This window comes from Nipponia nippon, unplaced genomic scaffold, assembly GCF_047370975.1.
Source record: "Nipponia nippon isolate SJK-2023a ecotype South Korea unplaced genomic scaffold, ASM4737097v1 scaffold_58, whole genome shotgun sequence".
Classification (NCBI taxonomy): domain Eukaryota; kingdom Metazoa; phylum Chordata; class Aves; order Pelecaniformes; family Threskiornithidae; genus Nipponia; species Nipponia nippon.
The window spans coordinates 115,783-136,178 of record NW_028262378.1 but is presented as its reverse complement, the minus strand read 5'-3'; the positions used below and the strand labels follow the sequence as shown (position 1 = coordinate 136,178).

Genomic DNA, 20,396 nt, shown 5'->3' with positions numbered 1-20,396 from the left:
TGCGCCAACGTGTTCGCAGCCGCCAACGCCCCCTTCCACCGCCGGGCTTTGGTTGTTTACTGCAACAGGACGCTCCAGGACTTCTCTCAGGGACCACGCGCCCCCTTCAAGAGCAACCCTTGCTTGCCCTTTGCTTACCTCTGCCTCCTCTGCCTCTCGCCACCTGGCAAACTCTTTCTTTGCTCCCGCAGCAGCCACTCTCGCAGGCGAGCAACATCAGTCCCTCCCGGCACTTCCCAGCCATCCTCTAATTGCGCCAGCTCTTGACGAAGCTTTTTCTGAAAGGTGACACCAGGCTGTGGCTTGCTGTTGCCTGGACGAGCGCTCACGCCCCTGCGTGCTGAGGCCTCCCGCGGGCCCAGGACACCGCTCTGCTTCGGCCACGCCACGAGGGCCAAAGAGAGATGCTTCCCTCGGCGCTCCGCGGCCATCCACGTGACTTTCCTGCCCATCCGCACCCCGGCACCCTGCGCCACCCCAGCTCGCAGCCCGGTACTCCTTTCCCTGCCACAGCGCCTGGCCCAGCCGCACAGCCCTCGCCTCTTCTGCATTGACTGCCTCCCCTTTACTTGCCAGATGCCGCAAGAAAAGCCCCAGCCTTTGGCACCGTGCCGCTCACAGGGGTCCACCAACACGCCGCTTTGCCTACCTCCTCTCGCACGAACATTTTCTCTGCCTCCAGCTTCAGCGTGGTCAGGTACTGCCTGTACTCATTGAACTCCTTCAGAGTGCAAACCACCTAGGGAGAGAGGAGGGGAGATATCCCCCAAGAACTCTCAACCCACCTACGTAGACTCTCTTCCCCAAAACACACCAAACCCAGGAGCTGCTCCTCTCCACACCCTCCCCTCCCCTCCCTTCCTCGGTGCCGGGGACCCTGACTCCCCCCGCCGCCAGGGCTCAGCGGTGCTCCTCGCCCCAGCGCCACGCCTCACGCCGGCTGCCTCCTCAACACTCGGGCAGCGCGGGGCGGACGGAGAAGAGCAGGACTGGGACTTGCCCGAGGGATGCTGCCGCCACTTCTGCTCCCAGCGAAACCAGCCCCACAGCCCTGGGCCCTCTGCCAGCAACAGCCGGCTGCAGCAAGCGCTCTGGGAACCCCGCTTGATGAGCGCTGCTTTTAGCAGCCCCACCTCCAAACCTACTTTGCCATCACTGGTGATGGAACCCTCTCTCTTCAGCCTCCGCAGGTTGGCCTTGCGATTGTGGTAGGCCCGCAGATGCGGGTCATGCAGGCTGTTGTATTCCGTGCTCAGCTGGCGGCAGCATGGATCTCCCAGATTGAAATAACCAGAGGGCTGCTGAAGCTGTAAGAGACATTGCCCAGACTAGGAAGGAGGCAGGAGACAGCAGCGCTTGTGAAAAGGGGAAGGTACTTGCAAGACCAACACTCTTCTCCAGCCTTCTGAAGGCACACAGAACCCCACAGCCAGACTGCCGGGCCACGCTGGACCGCGCTAGGCTGCACCAGGCTGGGCTGGGCGGGGCTGGGATCGGGGAGAGAAGACAAACCCCACCAGCACAGTAGGCATCCGAGGCCACCGGCAAGAACTGCAGACCTGAAAGGAACCTTCGACTGAAAAGTTCAAGCCCAGCCCTTAAAACGCAGGTCCGCGCCAGGCAGCCACGACCTCCCCTCTACTCCCTCCAAAAACAAGGAGGAGGGCTGGCTCTTCTACCCCTTCCCACTTCCTTTACCTTTTCCCCCAGCTTTGTCCTGCAGAAGACAGGCTTGGAGCCAGGCACCACAGGGATCTTGACACCAAGCGGGAGGTCCAGCAGCCCACTCCCTCCTTCTGACACTGACGGTCTCCTCTTCCCGAGCTACAAAGAGGGAGCAGACACTCGTCGGCACTCAGCCGCTAGCTCCAGAAGCCTCCTGCACGGCACTTGCTAGAAAGGCTCTCGGAAGACTCCAACCAAGCGGAGCGCCAAGAGCGGCCCAGTCAAAGGCTGCTCTCTGCTTCCTCCACCACGGCCCCACAGCTCCCATCCCTTCCTCAACCCACGGCCGCGTCCTTTCGCACCAACCCCTCCCACCTGCTTAGACGCAAGCCAGGCTGGGCAGCGAGGCAGGACGCCCTGCAAACTCTCCCCAGCCCAGCCACCTCTGCATCCCTCCCAGCTCCCCGCGCACGCCCCAGGCCCCCACAGCAGCCCTGCCTGTCCCACGCTCCCGGCATCAGCCCTCTCCTTCGGACCGTTCCTCACCTCTCCCCTCTTCCGCACTGCGTCCACGTTTCCCATGACACCAGTGAGACGCTGCTCCATGGCTCCCTCCAAGAGCTCTCCGAGAGCTGCGACCCTGCGCTGGCTCCTCTTGCTCCAGAGGCACCCAGCTGTGGCCACCACAGCCGCTCTCCCAGCGAGCGGCTATATAGAGCCAGCGCGCATTCTTGCATCATCATCACCTTGCTGGGCCACTGCATTGTTGCATCAGCGCCTCGCTAGGCCGCCGCCCAGCTGCTGCCCGGCCACCCTGCAGGCCCCTCGGGACACGCACGTGGGCCACCCGCTCTCGCTCACCCGGCTCTTCATCTCCTGCACAAACAGGAATTTGCCAATTAGCAAAACTACTAACCGCTTCTGCCTCCGGAAAAGGAATTGGTGGAAATTTGGCTATGTGCAAACAAGGCACGGAAAGTCGGGCTGCCCAGCTGCTCTGGGACTTGTACCCTAGGTGCGCTTCTCCCTAACATTACCAGAGTGAATGAAATGAACGCAGGGCTACGGATAGGAACACCTAGGAACAGGCATCGAAGAAGCCACAATCCGTTCATTCATCGGCCAGCTGGCTTCCATTCCTTTACCAGGTGCTTTCTTCCTTGGTTAGCAGTTAGTGAACTTGCAAAAGCAACAGCCAATATTTTGGCACTTAGTGAACAAATAGGGAATGAGACTTCTGATGCGATCCAAGCCTTTCCAGGCGACAGCTGAAAATCATAACGCGGATTGGAAAGCTATGCAGGTGTTGCTTAATACTTTACTTCTCCCCGAGGAGAAGGGAATGGTGTTAGGCAAAGCTCCGGAGGACAGCATGAGGTTAAACACCAGGGATGGTCCGGAGCGTCTTCTGCCTGCACAAGAACCTGCCTGGAATCCAAAGACGGGAGCAGGGTGACTGATGATTAAACAGTATCAGCAGTTCCTTTTGTGTGGGGTAAAGCAGGGGGTACCTAGATCTACAAATCTTGCCAAGTTCTATCGGGGGTACAGAGTGAAAATGAGGACCCCTCTACTTTCTAGGAGAGGCTGTGTGAAACTGCTAGAAAACGGATGGATTGGAATGCGGATGATGAAGCAAATGGGGGGAGGATGTTCAACACGGTCTTTCTTGGGCAGTAGGCGCAGGAGAGAAGGAGAAGGTTACAGAAAGTCGATGGGGACAGGGCTATGTCGCTAACTGGGATGAGAGAGAAAGGAAAGAGCAACAGAGAATAGAAGGAAGTTGCAAGCATCTTTGCTGGCAGCAGCAAGAAACGGCCAGAATAGTAGAAGGAAAGGTAGGGGTGGCAGTGGAGGAAGAGGGGGTCGAGGCAGAATGACGCCGGGAAGAGGTTCACAAAACCGAACCCTGGTGGGGCCAAAGCAATGTGCGGCCTGTAAACAGGAGGGAGACTGGAAAAATGAATGCCCGAACCTAAAGGGGCTAGAGGAGCAAGATCGGGTAAGAAATGCCCACCTTATGGCGTCAGAGGATTCGGACGATGAAGGAAGGGCACCGGGGCAAAACACAAAGGTCTCCCCAGCTGATCCCCTGCTTTCAGTTAAGCTGGGGAATGAGACACTTACATTTCTAGATGACACAGGAGCAACATATTCGGTCTTCAACAGTCGCAGAGGACCTGTGAGTCAATTCGCTATGTCAGGAATCGGTGCCAGGGGAAAACGAGGGACTAGGCCTTTCTTTCAACCGACTAAGGGGGAAACTGGAAACAAAGCACTTGCACATGAATTTCTCTCTATGCCAGAATGTCCCCTACCTCTGAGGGGAAGGGCTTCAGTAAAGAAATCGGGAGCACAGGTAACTCGCGCTCAGAATAAAGTTGGAGTACACATGCCGCAAAATAATGCCTGGCAGGCACAAGTGTACATGTTACCGGAATTGTCCGAAACAAAGAATGCTGAAAATAAGCAAGAACCAGCTGAAGCCCCCTCTGAAATCATGAATGCAGCGGTTCCCTTTGAATGGGCAACCGAAAAACCTGGAAGCGCCAAAGCGGCAGAACCGCTAAAAGTGGAAGTGAAACCGGGAGCGAAGCTGCTAAGACGAAAACAATAGGCCATGAAATGGGAAGCTCGGGCTGGACTGGAGCCTATAATGAATAAGTTTCTAAAATACGGACGGTTGCCAGAGTGTCGGTCTGAATATAACACCCCGATTTGGCCTGATAAAAAGCCACGCTCCTGGGAATGTCGGTTAGTACAGGAACTAAGAGCTAGTCATCAAATAGTGACTGAGGTAGCCCCGGTGGTGCCTAATCCTTACGCTCTGCTGAAAACCCTAGTTGATTCAAATGTTTATTTTGCAGTCTTGGACTGAAAAGAGGCTTTCTTTTGTATTCCATTGGGTGAACAAAGTCAGAAGCTGTTTGATTTTGAAGGGGAGAGCCCTGCAATGGGACGCAAAATGCAGTTCTGCTGGACAGGGCTTCCTCAGGGATTCAAGAATAGTCCTACCACCTTTGGTAATGGCTTGGCAAAAGAACTAGAGCAATGGCAAGCTAAGAAGCCTACCACTGCCTTCGTACAACATGTAGCTGATATCTTGTTGGGGGCAGACACGGCTCAAGAATGTAAAGAGGGGGGTGATTCATTTATTGAATTAATCTATTGAACTCGCTGGGGTTGGCAGGCTACAGAGTGTCACGAAAGAAAGCACGGCTTATGCAGAAACATGCAATTTAGCCTGCATTTGAAATATCCCAAGGAGAAAGGAAACTGGGAGCTGAGAGAAAAAAGGCCATCTGCCAAATCGCACACCACCACCCCACCCCCATCCAAAAAGAGAACTCAGCGCATTTCTAGGAATGGCTGCATGGCGTATTCATGGCTAAACCTTTGTAGGAAGCTGTTAAGGGACCAGGAGAGCGACTGGACCGGACTCCAGAATGCCGGCAAGGATTTGACGAACTAAAAGTCGCTCTTAGGAGTGCTGTAAAGTAAGCTCTGCACGGCCAGGATGCCCGAGAGCGGTGGCACCTGCTGTCTTGCTAATACAAGAGGCACGAGAATTGACCTGGGGACAGAAAACAACTGTTTCTGTGCCACATGCTCTTGCAGCCGTGCTGGCACAGAAAGCGCATCGTTGGTTATCCCCGAGAACAGGTGTACTCTAGGCGTTCAGACTTGAAGGATACTCCTTTACAGAATGCTGACTGGGAGCCCTTCACTGATGGAAGCAGCTTGGTTGTGACGGGGGAACGGAAGGCTGGGGATGCTCTTGTTACCTTAGCAGAAGAAACAGAAGCAAACCACTGCCAGCGACTACAGCTGCTCAGAAGGCTGAATTCATTGCCTGAACTCAAGCCCTGGAATTATCCAAAGGCAAGCGGGCTACTAGCTAGGCTGAGTCAAAATATGCTCTTGCAGTAATACATGCCCACAGTGCAATTTGGAAGGAAAGAGGATTGGTATCTTCACAAAAACGCCCAGGCACACTATGGCCTGGCATGAATAAAGACAGGCACAAGCAAGCCCCTGGGAGAAAACTCTTTATTCTCTGCCTGGGGGAGCTGCCCGCGCGCTCTCTGGCCCTGGAGCCGCACGCCTCCTCAGGACACCCTCCACAAGGCTCCCAGCTACCGCCCTCTTGAACGACTCGGGCTGCACGGGCTCCTCCAGGAGCAGCTTTAAACGCACCGGTCTGCGCCATGCTCCTGCCTGCCTAGGGGGCTTTGGACCCGCTGGAGGCACGGGCTGCCTCGGAACCTGCGGGCCCGTGCAGGGGAGGCTGCCTGCCGTGCTCCCCGGCCTCAGGATACGCAGACTTTCACACGCGGGCACTGAAGACCTTGCTGGGGCTCCGCAGGTGTCATCCCCGGACTTCGGCAGGTCTTCCGGTGCCCGGCGAGCATCTCGCTCAGGGCCTCGCAGGACAGGTGGGAGGAGAGTATCTGAGCTCTCCTCTTTCAATTCTCCTGCTGCCTCTGAAGGCCTGACTGTTGCAGGCAGCCGGAGAGGTGGCAAGACCTTCCTTGCTGGAAGCGTCGCTGAGTTTTCCTTGCCCTTCCTTTCTGCCTCTAACTTCTTCCTCACGGTTGCCACAACTTCAAGGACAACGCTTCGGGCATAGCCCATCAATTCCGCATCCAGCTGCTGAACTCTGCAGATGGCCTTTTGGATGCTCTCCTCGGCAAGCTCACGACTCACTCGGGAGACAGCAGCAGCGTTTTGCAGCGGTTGCAACACGGGCAACTTTGCTCTCTTGCTTGCTTCTGGCAGCTGCTCTTCCCAGCCTCTGCGTGATCCTTGTCCTTCTCTCACGCCCTGAAGCTTCAGGATCTCAGAAAACTGACAGCAAAAGTCCTCTTCAAACTGAGAAGCTACAAACGATGACAAGGTGGACCTAACACTTGCAATGGCCTCTTTGGTCCTTTGCTCAAGACAAGACCGCCAAGATGCTCTCTGGGAAGCTGCTACTTCCGCCTCCCCCCGCCTGGCTGACGGCCCTGCCTCAGCTGCAGCACACCTCCAGGATGCCAAAAGCTCCCCAAACCTCTCCAGCACGGTCGCCACAATCTCTCCAGCCACCAGTCTCATTTTCTCCCGGCCATCCGCGGGACAAGCGTCCAAAGGCTCTGCCTCTCTGGCACTGCCAAACAACCTTCCGCTGACCTCACGGGGAGCCCTCCTCAAGACGTGGACGCACTGAGCCAGCGCCTTCACCCGCTCCAGCACTTCCTCGACCATGCTCTCAGCCACCTCTTGAAGCTCCTGGTCTTCTGCCAGCGCAGCCCGCAGCAGCGCAGCCTCTATGCTCTTAGGCGCTTCTTCTCCGGCACGCTTCGGACACTACAATGAGGAGCACTTGATGAGTCAACGTGGTCCTTCACCTCCCTTTGCTTTCCTCTTCCTCCTCACAAGACGCCTGCCCAGACGAGTCCCTAGCACTCAAGCTTGAAACACTTCTCTCTAGGCCTTCTCTCTAGGCCACCTGGCCCACGCAGCTTGCGGCTCTCCCGCGGCCAGGAGCCAAGTGCTGGGGGCACTTCTCCGAATCAAGCACGTGACATTTTCCTTAGAGCAAAGGGTGCTCTAGCCCCTTCCGCCCGCACCTCGGCACGGTCAACCAGCTGCCGTGGGCCCTGAACTGCAAGCTACTGCCTGCCTGGCTACCGCTGATCGTGGCCAGAGGACAGGCCCCAGGGCACAGCAGGCCCCCCCACGGGCCGCTACTTCCAACGCGCTCCTTGGCTCCAGCCGCGGGAGACGCTGCGCACAGTTGAAGAGCGGAGGCAAAGCCGTGGAAGGTACTGCACCAGGCTCTTGGCTCCAGGCTCTTCTGCCACGGGTCCCAGGCACTCCGGGGAAACTGCTGCCCTGCACGAGGGTGGCCCCTTTGCCCCTTTGCGAGGCCAAACGCCAAGAACGCTTCTTTTCCGAGCAGAAAAGGAAACGATCCTTTTTCTTGTGGCGCCTGGCTCTTGGCTGCCAGCCCAAGGAAACAGCCTTGGGACAGGAGGCACTCTGAAAGTGCACCGTGGGCTGCCAGCCTCGGGCAAAGTGGGCAAGAAGGCGCGAGGCAAGAACAGAGCCAGGCAGCGGCCTCAAATTGTCCTCTCCCGTCATTTGCTCTTTTGCAGCTTGACAGCCTGGCTGCCACGGCACAAGGAGCTTAACCCTTCACCCTGGCGTACATACCACCCCACACCACTGGGAAACGCTTCCCGACACGCTGTCGCAGGGGATGGACCTGAGCAACGTTTAGCGGGGCCCCCACTAAGGAGAACAGGGCAACAGCAGGCTCTCCGCTAAGCTAATCCAAGACCTCCTTGAAGAGAAAACCAGCCCACCAAAGCCCAAGCACCGCCACCGTCAGCTTCAGCGACGCTGCAACTTTGCATGCAGAAGTCCTTGGGTGAAAACCAGAGCTTTGCAACCAGATGCAAAACCAGCACCAGGGACCGTGCGGCCATTGAGTGCACCTCACACTGGCTCATCTGCCAGTCTGCGTGCAGAAGTGGCCACTGAGAGTGCCCAGGCACAGGCAGAAAAGGACAGTGCCTCGTGTCCGAGGGACACAGGAAGGAAAGCGCCCGCTTCTTGCTCTCTGACAGCCACCCGCAAACGCGGACACGGCGCACACCAGCCAGGCACCACCTCCTCAGCAACCAGGCACCGCTTGCAAGCCCCCAGCGCCTGGGGGAGGGGGGCAGCACCCTCTCCTGAGGCCCGGGTACCAGCGAGCTGCCGCACAGCAGAGGCGGGCCCCTGCATCCACCCGGCTCCTACTCACCGCCTTCCCTTTGACAGCGGACTTTTCAGAGCTGCTCCGGGTGCCTGGCTGTCTCCTCTCTCCCAGCTGCTGCTGCTGCTGCTGGCACTCGACCTGCCGGAGGAGGCGTTGCTCTTTTTCAAGAGCCTCCAGTCTTTCAATCCGCTTCTTGAGCCCAGTCAGGTGCCTGTCAAGAGAAAGAAGGCAGCTGAGAAGGAGCCATTTTCCGCTCAGACACTCCCATCAGCCTGCTCCGGCTTGCTTTGCTCCACTAGACCCCGCAGCAGCTTCCACATGCCGCTCCAAGGCTCCAAACGCAGACTGCGCCAACGTGTTCGCAGCCGCCAACGCCCCCTTCCACCGCCGGGCTTTGGTTGTTTACTGCAACAGGACGCTCCAGGACTTCTCTCAGGGACCACGCGCCCCCTTCAAGAGCAACCCTTGCTTGCCCTTTGCTTACCTCTGCCTCCTCTGCCTCTCGCCACCTGGCAAACTCTTTCTTTGCTCCCGCAGCAGCCACTCTCGCAGGCGAGCAACATCAGTCCCTCCCGGCACTTCCCAGCCATCCTCTAATTGCGCCAGCTCTTGACGAAGCTTTTTCTGAAAGGTGACACCAGGCTGTGGCTTGCTGTTGCCTGGACGAGCGCTCACGCCCCTGCGTGCTGAGGCCTCCCGCGGGCCCAGGACACCGCTCTGCTTCGGCCACGCCACGAGGGCCAAAGAGAGATGCTTCCCTCGGCGCTCCGCGGCCATCCACGTGACTTTCCTGCCCATCCGCACCCCGGCACCCTGCGCCACCCCAGCTCGCAGCCCGGTACTCCTTTCCCTGCCACAGCGCCTGGCCCAGCCGCACAGCCCTCGCCTCTTCTGCATTGACCGCCTCCCCTTTACTTGCCAGATGCCGCAAGAAAAGCCCCAGCCTTTGGCACCGTGCCGCTCACAGGGGTCCACCAACACGCCGCTTTGCCTACCTCCTCTCGCACGAACATTTTCTCTGCCTCCAGCTTCAGCGTGGTCAGGTACTGCCTGTACTCATTGAACTCCTTCAGAGTGCAAACCACCTAGGGAGAGAGGAGGGGAGATATCCCCCAAGAACTCTCAACCCACCTACGTAGACTCTCTTCCCCAAAACACACCAAACCCAGGAGCTGCTCCTCTCCACACCCTCCCCTCCCCTCCCTTCCTCGGTGCCGGGGACCCTGACTCCCCCCGCCGCCAGGGCTCAGCGGTGCTCCTCGCCCCAGCGCCACGCCTCACGCCGGCTGCCTCCTCAACACTCGGGCAGCGCGGGGCGGACGGAGAAGAGCAGGACTGGGACTTGCCCGAGGGATGCTGCCGCCACTTCTGCTCCCAGCGAAACCAGCCCCACAGCCCTGGGCCCTCTGCCAGCAACAGCCGGCTGCAGCAAGCGCTCTGGGAACCCCGCTTGATGAGCGCTGCTTTTAGCAGCCCCACCTCCAAACCTACTTTGCCATCACTGGTGATGGAACCCTCTCTCTTCAGCCTCCGCAGGTTGGCCTTGCGATTGTGGTAGGCCCGCAGATGCGGGTCATGCAGGCTGTTGTATTCCGTGCTCAGCTGGCGGCAGCATGGATCTCCCAGATTGAAATAACCAGAGGGCTGCTGAAGCTGTAAGAGACATTGCCCAGACTAGGAAGGAGGCAGGAGACAGCAGCGCTTGTGAAAAGGGGAAGGTACTTGCAAGACCAACACTCTTCTCCAGCCTTCTGAAGGCACACAGAACCCCACAGCCAGACTGCCGGGCCACGCTGGACCCTGCTAGGCTGCACCAGGCTGGGCTGGGCGGGGCGGGGCTGGGATCGGGGAGAGAAGACAAACCCCACCAGCACAGTAGGCATCCGAGGCCACCGGCAAGAACTGCAGACCTGAAAGGAACCTTCGACTGAAAAGTTCAAGCCCAGCCCTTAAAACGCAGGTCCGCGCCAGGCAGCCACGACCTCCCCTCTACTCCCTCCAAAAACAAGGAGGAGGGCTGGCTCTTCTACCCCTTCCCACTTCCTTTACCTTTTCCCCCAGCTTTGTCCTGCAGAAGACAGGCTTGGAGCCAGGCACCACAGGGATCTTGACACCAAGCGGGAGGTCCAGCAGCCCACTCCCTCCTTCTGACACTGACGGTCTCCTCTTCCCGAGCTACAAAGAGGGAGCAGACACTCGTCGGCACTCAGCCGCTAGCTCCAGAAGCCTCCTGCACGGCACTTGCTAGAAAGGCTCTCGGAAGACTCCAACCAAGCGGAGCGCCAAGAGCGGCCCAGTCAAAGGCTGCTCTCTGCTTCCTCCACCACGGCCCCACAGCTCCCATCCCTTCCTCAACCCACGGCCGCGTCCTTTCGCACCAACCCCTCCCACCTGCTTAGACGCAAGCCAGGCTGGGCAGCGAGGCAGGACGCCCTGCAAACTCTCCCCAGCCCAGCCACCTCTGCATCCCTCCCAGCTCCCCGCGCACGCCCCAGGCCCCCACAGCAGCCCTGCCTGTCCCACGCTCCCGGCATCAGCCCTCTCCTTCGGACCGTTCCTCACCTCTCCCCTCTTCCGCACTGCGTCCACGTTTCCCATGACACCAGTGAGACGCTGCTCCATGGCTCCCTCCAAGAGCTCTCCGAGAGCTGCGACCCTGCGCTGGCTCCTCTTGCTCCAGAGGCACCCAGCTGTGGCCACCACAGCCGCTCTCCCAGCGAGCGGCTATATAGAGCCAGCGCGCATTCTTGCATCATCATCACCTTGCTGGGCCACTGCATTGTTGCATCAGCGCCTCGCTAGGCCGCCGCCCAGCTGCTGCCCGGCCACCCTGCAGGCCCCTCGGGACACGCACGTGGGCCACCCGCTCTCGCTCACCCGGCTCTTCATCTCCTGCACAAACAGGAATTTGCCAATTAGCAAAACTACTAACCGCTTCTGCCTCCGGAAAAGGAATTGGTGGAAATTTGGCTATGTGCAAACAAGGCACGGAAAGTCGGGCTGCCCAGCTGCTCTGGGACTTGTACCCTAGGTGCGCTTCTCCCTAACATTACCAGAGTGAATGAAATGAACGCAGGGCTACGGATAGGAACACCTAGGAACAGGCATCGAAGAAGCCACAATCCGTTCATTCATCGGCCAGCTGGCTTCCATTCCTTTACCAGGTGCTTTCTTCCTTGGTTAGCAGTTAGTGAACTTGCAAAAGCAACAGCCAATATTTTGGCACTTAGTGAACAAATAGGGAATGAGACTTCTGATGCGATCCAAGCCTTTCCAGGCGACAGCTGAAAATCATAACGCGGATTGGAAAGCTATGCAGGTGTTGCTTAATACTTTACTTCTCCCCGAGGAGAAGGGAATGGTGTTAGGCAAAGCTCCGGAGGACAGCATGAGGTTAAACACCAGGGATGGTCCGGAGCGTCTTCTGCCTGCACAAGAACCTGCCTGGAATCCAAAGACGGGAGCAGGGTGACTGATGATTAAACAGTATCAGCAGTTCCTTTTGTGTGGGGTAAAGCAGGGGGTACCTAGATCTACAAATCTTGCCAAGTTCTATCGGGGGTACAGAGTGAAAATGAGGACCCCTCTACTTTCTAGGAGAGGCTGTGTGAAACTGCTAGAAAACGGATGGATTGGAATGCGGATGATGAAGCAAATGGGGGGAGGATGTTCAACACGGTCTTTCTTGGGCAGTAGGCGCAGGAGAGAAGGAGAAGGTTACAGAAAGTCGATGGGGACAGGGCTATGTCGCTAACTGGGATGAGAGAGAAAGGAAAGAGCAACAGAGAATAGAAGGAAGTTGCAAGCATCTTTGCTGGCAGCAGCAAGAAACGGCCAGAATAGTAGAAGGAAAGGTAGGGGTGGCAGTGGAGGAAGAGGGGGTCGAGGCAGAATGACGCCGGGAAGAGGTTCACAAAACCGAACCCTGGTGGGGCCAAAGCAATGTGCGGCCTGTAAACAGGAGGGAGACTGGAAAAATGAATGCCCGAACCTAAAGGGGCTAGAGGAGCAAGATCGGGTAAGAAATGCCCACCTTATGGCGTCAGAGGATTCGGACGATGAAGGAAGGGCACCGGGGCAAAACACAAAGGTCTCCCCAGCTGATCCCCTGCTTTCAGTTAAGCTGGGGAATGAGACACTTACATTTCTAGATGACACAGGAGCAACATATTCGGTCTTCAACAGTCGCAGAGGACCTGTGAGTCAATTCGCTATGTCAGGAATCGGTGCCAGGGGAAAACGAGGGACTAGGCCTTTCTTTCAACCGACTAAGGGGGAAACTGGAAACAAAGCACTTGCACATGAATTTCTCTCTATGCCAGAATGTCCCCTACCTCTGAGGGGAAGGGCTTCAGTAAAGAAATCGGGAGCACAGGTAACTCGCGCTCAGAATAAAGTTGGAGTACACATGCCGCAAAATAATGCCTGGCAGGCACAAGTGTACATGTTACCGGAATTGTCCGAAACAAAGAATGCTGAAAATAAGCAAGAACCAGCTGAAGCCCCCTCTGAAATCATGAATGCAGCGGTTCCCTTTGAATGGGCAACCGAAAAACCTGGAAGCGCCAAAGCGGCAGAACCGCTAAAAGTGGAAGTGAAACCGGGAGCGAAGCTGCTAAGACGAAAACAATAGGCCATGAAATGGGAAGCTCGGGCTGGACTGGAGCCTATAATGAATAAGTTTCTAAAATACGGACGGTTGCCAGAGTGTCGGTCTGAATATAACACCCCGATTTGGGCTGATAAAAAGCCACGCTCCTGGGAATGTCGGTTAGTACAGGAACTAAGAGCTAGTCATCAAATAGTGACTGAGGTAGCCCCGGTGGTGCCTAATCCTTACGCTCTGCTGAAAACCCTAGTTGATTCAAATGTTTATTTTGCAGTCTTGGACTGAAAAGAGGCTTTCTTTTGTATTCCATTGGGTGAACAAAGTCAGAAGCTGTTTGATTTTGAAGGGGAGAGCCCTGCAATGGGACGCAAAATGCAGTTCTGCTGGACAGGGCTTCCTCAGGGATTCAAGAATAGTCCTACCACCTTTGGTAATGGCTTGGCAAAAGAACTAGAGCAATGGCAAGCTAAGAAGCCTACCACTGCCTTCGTACAACATGTAGCTGATATCTTGTTGGGGGCAGACACGGCTCAAGAATGTAAAGAGGGGGTGATTCATTTATTGAATTAATCTATTGAACTCGCTGGGGTTGGCAGGCTACAGAGTGTCACGAAAGAAAGCACGGCTTATGCAGAAACATGCAATTTAGCCTGCATTTGAAATATCCCAAGGAGAAAGGAAACTGGGAGCTGAGAGAAAAAAGGCCATCTGCCAAATCGCACACCACCACCCCACCCCCATCCAAAAAGAGAACTCAGCGCATTTCTAGGAATGGCTGCATGGCGTATTCATGGCTAAACCTTTGTAGGAAGCTGTTAAGGGACCAGGAGAGCGACTGGACCGGACTCCAGAATGCCGGCAAGGATTTGACGAACTAAAAGTCGCTCTTAGGAGTGCTGTAAAGTAAGCTCTGCACGGCCAGGATGCCCGAGAGCGGTGGCACCTGCTGTCTTGCTAATACAAGAGGCACGAGAATTGACCTGGGGACAGAAAACAACTGTTTCTGTGCCACATGCTCTTGCAGCCGTGCTGGCACAGAAAGCGCATCGTTGGTTATCCCCGAGAACAGGTGTACTCTAGGCGTTCAGACTTGAAGGATACTCCTTTACAGAATGCTGACTGGGAGCCCTTCACTGATGGAAGCAGCTTGGTTGTGACGGGGGAACGGAAGGCTGGGGATGCTCTTGTTACCTTAGCAGAAGAAACAGAAGCAAACCACTGCCAGCGACTACAGCTGCTCAGAAGGCTGAATTCATTGCCTGAACTCAAGCCCTGGAATTATCCAAAGGCAAGCGGGCTACTAGCTAGGCTGAGTCAAAATATGCTCTTGCAGTAATACATGCCCACAGTGCAATTTGGAAGGAAAGAGGATTGGTATCTTCACAAAAACGCCCAGGCACACTATGGCCTGGCATGAATAAAGACAGGCACAAGCAAGCCCCTGGGAGAAAACTCTTTATTCTCTGCCTGGGGGAGCTGCCCGCGCGCTCTCTGGCCCTGGAGCCGCACGCCTCCTCAGGACACCCTCCACAAGGCTCCCAGCTACCGCCCTCTTGAACGACTCGGGCTGCACGGGCTCCTCCAGGAGCAGCTTTAAACGCACCGGTCTGCGCCATGCTCCTGCCTGCCTAGGGGGCTTTGGACCCGCTGGAGGCACGGGCTGCCTCGGAACCTGCGGGCCCGTGCAGGGGAGGCTGCCTGCCGTGCTCCCCGGCCTCAGGATACGCAGACTTTCACACGCGGGCACTGAAGACCTTGCTGGGGCTCCGCAGGTGTCATCCCCGGACTTCGGCAGGTCTTCCGGTGCCCGGCGAGCATCTCGCTCAGGGCCTCGCAGGACAGGTGGGAGGAGAGTATCTGAGCTCTCCTCTTTCAATTCTCCTGCTGCCTCTGAAGGCCTGACTGTTGCAGGCAGCCGGAGAGGTGGCAAGACCTTCCTTGCTGGAAGCGTCGCTGAGTTTTCCTTGCCCTTCCTTTCTGCCTCTAACTTCTTCCTCACGGTTGCCACAACTTCAAGGACAACGCTTCGGGCATAGCCCATCAATTCCGCATCCAGCTGCTGAACTCTGCAGATGGCCTTTTGGATGCTCTCCTCGGCAAGCTCACGACTCACTCGGGAGACAGCAGCAGCGTTTTGCAGCGGTTGCAACACGGGCAACTTTGCTCTCTTGCTTGCTTCTGGCAGCTGCTCTTCCCAGCCTCTGCGTGATCCTTGTCCTTCTCTCACGCCCTGAAGCTTCAGGATCTCAGAAAACTGACAGCAAAAGTCCTCTTCAAACTGAGAAGCTACAAACGATGACAAGGTGGACCTAACACTTGCAATGGCCTCTTTGGTCCTTTGCTCAAGACAAGACCGCCAAGATGCTCTCTGGGAAGCTGCTACTTCCGCCTCCCCCGCCTGGCTGACGGCCCTGCCTCAGCTGCAGCACACCTCCAGGATGCCAAAAGCTCCCCAAACCTCTCCAGCACGGTCGCCACAATCTCTCCAGCCACCAGTCTCATTTTCTCCCGGCCATCCGCGGGACAAGCGTCCAAAGGCTCTGCCTCTCTGGCACTGCCAAACAACCTTCCGCTGACCTCACGGGGAGCCCTCCTCAAGACGTGGACGCACTGAGCCAGCGCCTTCACCCGCTCCAGCACTTCCTCGACCATGCTCTCAGCCACCTCTTGAAGCTCCTGGTCTTCTGCCAGCGCAGCCCGCAGCAGCGCAGCCTCTATGCTCTTAGGCGCTTCTTCTCCGGCACGCTTCGGACACTACAATGAGGAGCACTTGATGAGTCAACGTGGTCCTTCACCTCCCTTTGCTTTCCTCTTCCTCCTCACAAGACGCCTGCCCAGACGAGTCCCTAGCACTCAAGCTTGAAACACTTCTCTCTAGGCCTTCTCTCTAGGCCACCTGGCCCACGCAGCTTGCGGCTCTCCCGCGGCCAGGAGCCAAGTGCTGGGGGCACTTCTCCGAATCAAGCACGTGACATTTTCCTTAGAGCAAAGGGTGCTCTAGCCCCTTCCGCCCGCACCTCGGCACGGTCAACCAGCTGCCGTGGGCCCTGAACTGCAAGCTACTGCCTGCCTGGCTACCGCTGATCGTGGCCAGAGGACAGGCCCCAGGGCACAGCAGGCCCCCCCACGGGACGCTACTTCCAACGCGCTCCTTGGCTCCAGCCGCGGGAGACGCTGCGCACAGTTGAAGAGCGGAGGCAAAGCCGTGGAAGGTACTGCACCAGGCTCTTGGCTCCAGGCTCTTCTGCCACGGGTCCCAGGCACTCCGGGGAAACTGCTGCCCTGCACGAGGGTGGCCCCTTTGCCCCTTTGCGAGGCCAAACGCCAAGAACGCTTCTTTTCCGAGCAGAAAAGGAAACGATCCTTTTTCTTGTGGCGCCTGGCTCTTGGCTGCCAGCCCAAGGAAACAGCCTTGGGACAGGAGGCACTCTGAAAGTGCACCGTGGGCTGCCAGCCTCGGGCAAAGTGGGCAAGAAGGCGCGAGGCAAGAACAGAGCCAGGCAGCGGCCTCAAATTGTCCTCTCCCGTCATTTGCTCTTTTGCAGCTTGACAGCCTGGCTGCCACGGCACAAGGAGCTTAACCCTTCACCCTGGCGTACATACCACCCCACACCACTGGGAAACGCTTCCCGACACGCTGTCGCAGGGGATGGACCTGAGCAACGTTTAGCGGGGCCCCCACTAAGGAGAACAGGGCAACAGCAGGCTCTCCGCTAAGCTAATCCAAGACCTCCTTGAAGAGAAAACCAGCCCACCAAAGCCCAAGCACCGCCACCGTCAGCTTCAGCGACGCTGCAACTTTGCATGCAGAAGTCCTTGGGTGAAAACCAGAGCTTTGCAACCAGATGCAAAACCAGCACCAGGGACCGTGCGGCCATTGAGTGCACCTCACACTGGCTCATCTGCCAGTCTGCGTGCAGAAGTGGCCACTGAGAGTGCCCAGGCACAGGCAGAAAAGGACAGTGCCTCGTGTCCGAGGGACACAGGAAGGAAAGCGCCCGCTTCTTGCTCTCTGACAGCCACCCGCAAACGCGGACACGGCGCACACCAGCCAGGCACCACCTCCTCAGCAACCAGGCACCGCTTGCAAGCCCCCAGCGCCTGAGGGGGGGCGGGGGCAGCACCCTCTCCTGAGGCCCGGGTACCAGCGAGCTGCCGCACAGCAGAGGCGGGCCCCTGCATCCACCCGGCTCCTACTCACCGCCTTCCCTTTGACAGCGGACTTTTCAGAGCTGCTCCGGGTGCCTGGCTGTCTCCTCTCTCCCAGCTGCTGCTGCTGCTGCTGGCACTCGACCTGCCGGAGGAGGCGTTGCTCTTTTTCAAGAGCCTCCAGTCTTTCAATCCGCTTCTTGAGCCCAGTCAGGTGCCTGTCAAGAGAAAGAAGGCAGCTGAGAAGGAGCCATTTTCCGCTCAGACACTCCCATCAGCCTGCTCCGGCTTGCTTTGCTCCACTAGACCCCGCAGCAGCTTCCACATGCCGCTCCAAGGCTCCAAACGCAGACTGCGCCAACGTGTTCGCAGCCGCCAACGCCCCCTTCCACCGCCGGGCTTTGGTTGTTTACTGCAACAGGACGCTCCAGGACTTCTCTCAGGGACCACGCGCCCCCTTCAAGAGCAACCCTTGCTTGCCCTTTGCTTACCTCTGCCTCCTCTGCCTCTCGCCACCTGGCAAACTCTTTCTTTGCTCCCGCAGCAGCCACTCTCGCAGGCGAGCAACATCAGTCCCTCCCGGCACTTCCCAGCCATCCTCTAATTGCGCCAGCTCTTGACGAAGCTTTTTCTGAAAGGTGACACCAGGCTGTGGCTTGCTGTTGCCTGGACGAGCGCTCACGCCCCTGCGTGCTGAGGCCTCCCGCGGGCCCAGGACACCGCTCTGCTTCGGCCACGCCACGAGGGCCAAAGAGAGATGCTTCCCTCGGCGCTCCGCGGCCATCCACGTGACTTTCCTGCCCATCCGCACCCCGGCACCCTGCGCCACCCCAGCTCGCAGCCCGGTACTCCTTTCCCTGCCACAGCGCCTGGCCCAGCCGCACAGCCCTCGCCTCTTCTGCATTGACCGCCTCCCCTTTACTTGCCAGATGCCGCAAGAAAAGCCCCAGCCTTTGGCACCGTGCCGCTCACAGGGGTCCACCAACACGCCGCTTTGCCTACCTCCTCTCGCACGAACATTTTCTCTGCCTCCAGCTTCAGCGTGGTCAGGTACTGCCTGTACTCATTGAACTCCTTCAGAGTGCAAACCACCTAGGGAGAGAGGAGGGGAGATATCCCCCAAGAACTCTCAACCCACCTACGTAGACTCTCTTCCCCAAAACACACCAAACCCAGGAGCTGCTCCTCTCCACACCCTCCCCTCCCCTCCCTTCCTCGGTGCCGGGGACCCTGACTCCCCCCGCCGCCAGGGCTCAGCGGTGCTCCTCGCCCCAGCGCCACGCCTCACGCCGGCTGCCTCCTCAACACTCGGGCAGCGCGGGGCGGACGGAGAAGAGCAGGACTGGGACTTGCCCGAGGGATGCTGCCGCCACTTCTGCTCCCAGCGAAACCAGCCCCACAGCCCTGGGCCCTCTGCCAGCAACAGCCGGCTGCAGCAAGCGCTCTGGGAACCCCGCTTGATGAGCGCTGCTTTTAGCAGCCCCACCTCCAAACCTACTTTGCCATCACTGGTGATGGAACCCTCTCTCTTCAGCCTCCGCAGGTTGGCCTTGCGATTGTGGTAGGCCCGCAGATGCGGGTCATGCAGGCTGTTGTATTCCGTGCTCAGCTGGCGGCAGCATGGATCTCCCAGATTGAAATAACCAGAGGGCTGCTGAAGCTGTAAGAGACATTGCCCAGACTAGGAAGGAGGCAGGAGACAGCAGCGCTTGTGAAAAGGGGAAGGTACTTGCAAGACCAACACTCTTCTCCAGCCTTCTGAAGGCACACAGAACCCCACAGCCAGACTGCCGGGCCACGCTGGACCGCGCTAGGCTGCACCAGGCTGGGCTGGGCGGGGCTGGGATCGGGGAGAGAAGACAAACCCCACCAGCACAGTAGGCATCCGAGGCCACCGGCAAGAACTGCAGACCTGAAAGGAACCTTCGACTGAAAAGTTCAAGCCCAGCCCTTAAAACGCAGGTCCGCGCCAGGCAGCCACGACCTCCCCTCTACTCCCTCCAAAAACAAGGAGGAGGGCTGGCTCTTCTACCCCTTCCCACTTCCTTTACCTTTTCCCCCAGCTTTGTCCTGCAGAAGACAGGCTTGGAGCCAGGCACCACAGGGATCTTGACACCAAGCGGGAGGTCCAGCAGCCCACTCCCTCCTTCTGACACTGACGGTCTCCTCTTCCCGAGCTACAAAGAGGGAGCAGACACTCGTCGGCACTCAGCCGCTAGCTCCAGAAGCCTCCTGCACGGCACTTGCTAGAAAGGCTCTCGGAAGACTCCAACCAAGCGGAGCGCCAAGAGCGGCCCAGTCAAAGGCTGCTCTCTGCTTCCTCCACCACGGCCCCACAGCTCCCATCCCTTCCTCAACCCACGGCCGCGTCCTTTCGCACCAACCCCTCCCACCTGCTTAGACGCAAGCCAGGCTGGGCAGCGAGGCAGGACGCCCTGCAAACTCTCCCCAGCCCAGCCACCTCTGCATCCCTCCCAGCTCCCCGCGCACGCCCCAGGCCCCCACAGCAGCCCTGCCTGTCCCACGCTCCCGGCATCAGCCCTCTCCTTCGGACCGTTCCTCACCTCTCCCCTCTTCCGCACTGCGTCCACGTTTCCCATGACACCAGTGAGACGCTGCTCCATGGCTCCCTCCAAGAGCTCTCCGAGAGCTGCGACCCTGCGCTGGCTCCTCTTGCTCCAGAGGCACCCAGCTGTGGCCACCACAGCCGCTCTCCCAGCGAGCGGCTATATAGAGCCAGCGCGCATTCTTGCATCATCATCACCTTGCTGGGCCACTGCATTGTTGCATCAGCGCCTCGCTAGGCCGCCGCCCAGCTGCTGCCCGGCCACCCTGCAGGCCCCTCGGGACACGCACGTGGGCCACCCGCTCTCGCTCACCCGGCTCTTCATCTCCTGCACAAACAGGAATTTGCCAATTAGCAAAACTACTAACCGCTTCTGCCTCCGGAAAAGGAATTGGTGGAAATTTGGCTATGTGCAAACAAGGCACGGAAAGTCGGGCTGCCCAGCTGCTCTGGGACTTGTACCCTAGGTGCGCTTCTCCCTAACATTACCAGAGTGAATGAAATGAACGCAGGGCTACGGATAGGAACACCTAGGAACAGGCATCGAAGAAGCCACAATCCGTTCATTCATCGGCCAGCTGGCTTCCATTCCTTTACCAGGTGCTTTCTTCCTTGGTTAGCAGTTAGTGAACTTGCAAAAGCAACAGCCAATATTTTGG

At 58.0% G+C, this 20,396-nt stretch overlaps 5 protein-coding genes across 5 annotated transcripts; all 5 read right to left on the bottom strand.

Moving 5' to 3' along the window:
• Positions 1-134: 134 nt before the first annotated feature.
• Positions 135-2,271, bottom strand: LOC148051675 (fibrous sheath-interacting protein 2-like). Its single transcript, XM_087735464.1, has 5 exons — positions 2,212-2,271; positions 1,699-1,824; positions 1,146-1,307; positions 650-739; positions 135-278 (listed from the first exon to the last, which is right to left on the bottom strand). Exons 1-5 carry the CDS (start codon positions 2,269-2,271, stop codon positions 135-137), a joined length of 582 nt encoding a protein of 193 aa, XP_087591590.1.
• Positions 2,272-5,715: 3,444 nt separating this feature from the next.
• On the bottom strand, positions 5,716-8,733 carry LOC148051674 (uncharacterized). The gene is made up of 3 exons (XM_087735462.1): positions 8,696-8,733; positions 8,459-8,624; positions 5,716-7,014 (listed from the first exon to the last, which is right to left on the bottom strand). Exons 1-3 carry the CDS (start codon positions 8,731-8,733, stop codon positions 5,716-5,718), a joined length of 1,503 nt encoding a protein of 500 aa, XP_087591588.1.
• Positions 8,734-8,893: 160 nt separating this feature from the next.
• LOC148051673 (fibrous sheath-interacting protein 2-like) lies at positions 8,894-11,035 on the bottom strand. The gene is made up of 5 exons (XM_087735461.1): positions 10,976-11,035; positions 10,463-10,588; positions 9,905-10,066; positions 9,409-9,498; positions 8,894-9,037 (listed from the first exon to the last, which is right to left on the bottom strand). Exons 1-5 carry the CDS (start codon positions 11,033-11,035, stop codon positions 8,894-8,896), a joined length of 582 nt encoding a protein of 193 aa, XP_087591587.1.
• A 3,443-nt stretch (positions 11,036-14,478) lies between these two features.
• LOC148051672 (uncharacterized) lies at positions 14,479-17,498 on the bottom strand. Its single transcript, XM_087735460.1, is given in 4 exon segments — positions 14,479-15,416; positions 15,419-15,776; positions 17,224-17,389; positions 17,461-17,498. Coding segments are annotated over 4 exon segments (1,500 nt in total).
• A 160-nt stretch (positions 17,499-17,658) lies between these two features.
• LOC148051671 (fibrous sheath-interacting protein 2-like) lies at positions 17,659-19,795 on the bottom strand. The gene is made up of 5 exons (XM_087735459.1): positions 19,736-19,795; positions 19,223-19,348; positions 18,670-18,831; positions 18,174-18,263; positions 17,659-17,802 (listed from the first exon to the last, which is right to left on the bottom strand). Exons 1-5 carry the CDS (start codon positions 19,793-19,795, stop codon positions 17,659-17,661), a joined length of 582 nt encoding a protein of 193 aa, XP_087591585.1.
• Positions 19,796-20,396: the final 601 nt, after the last annotated feature.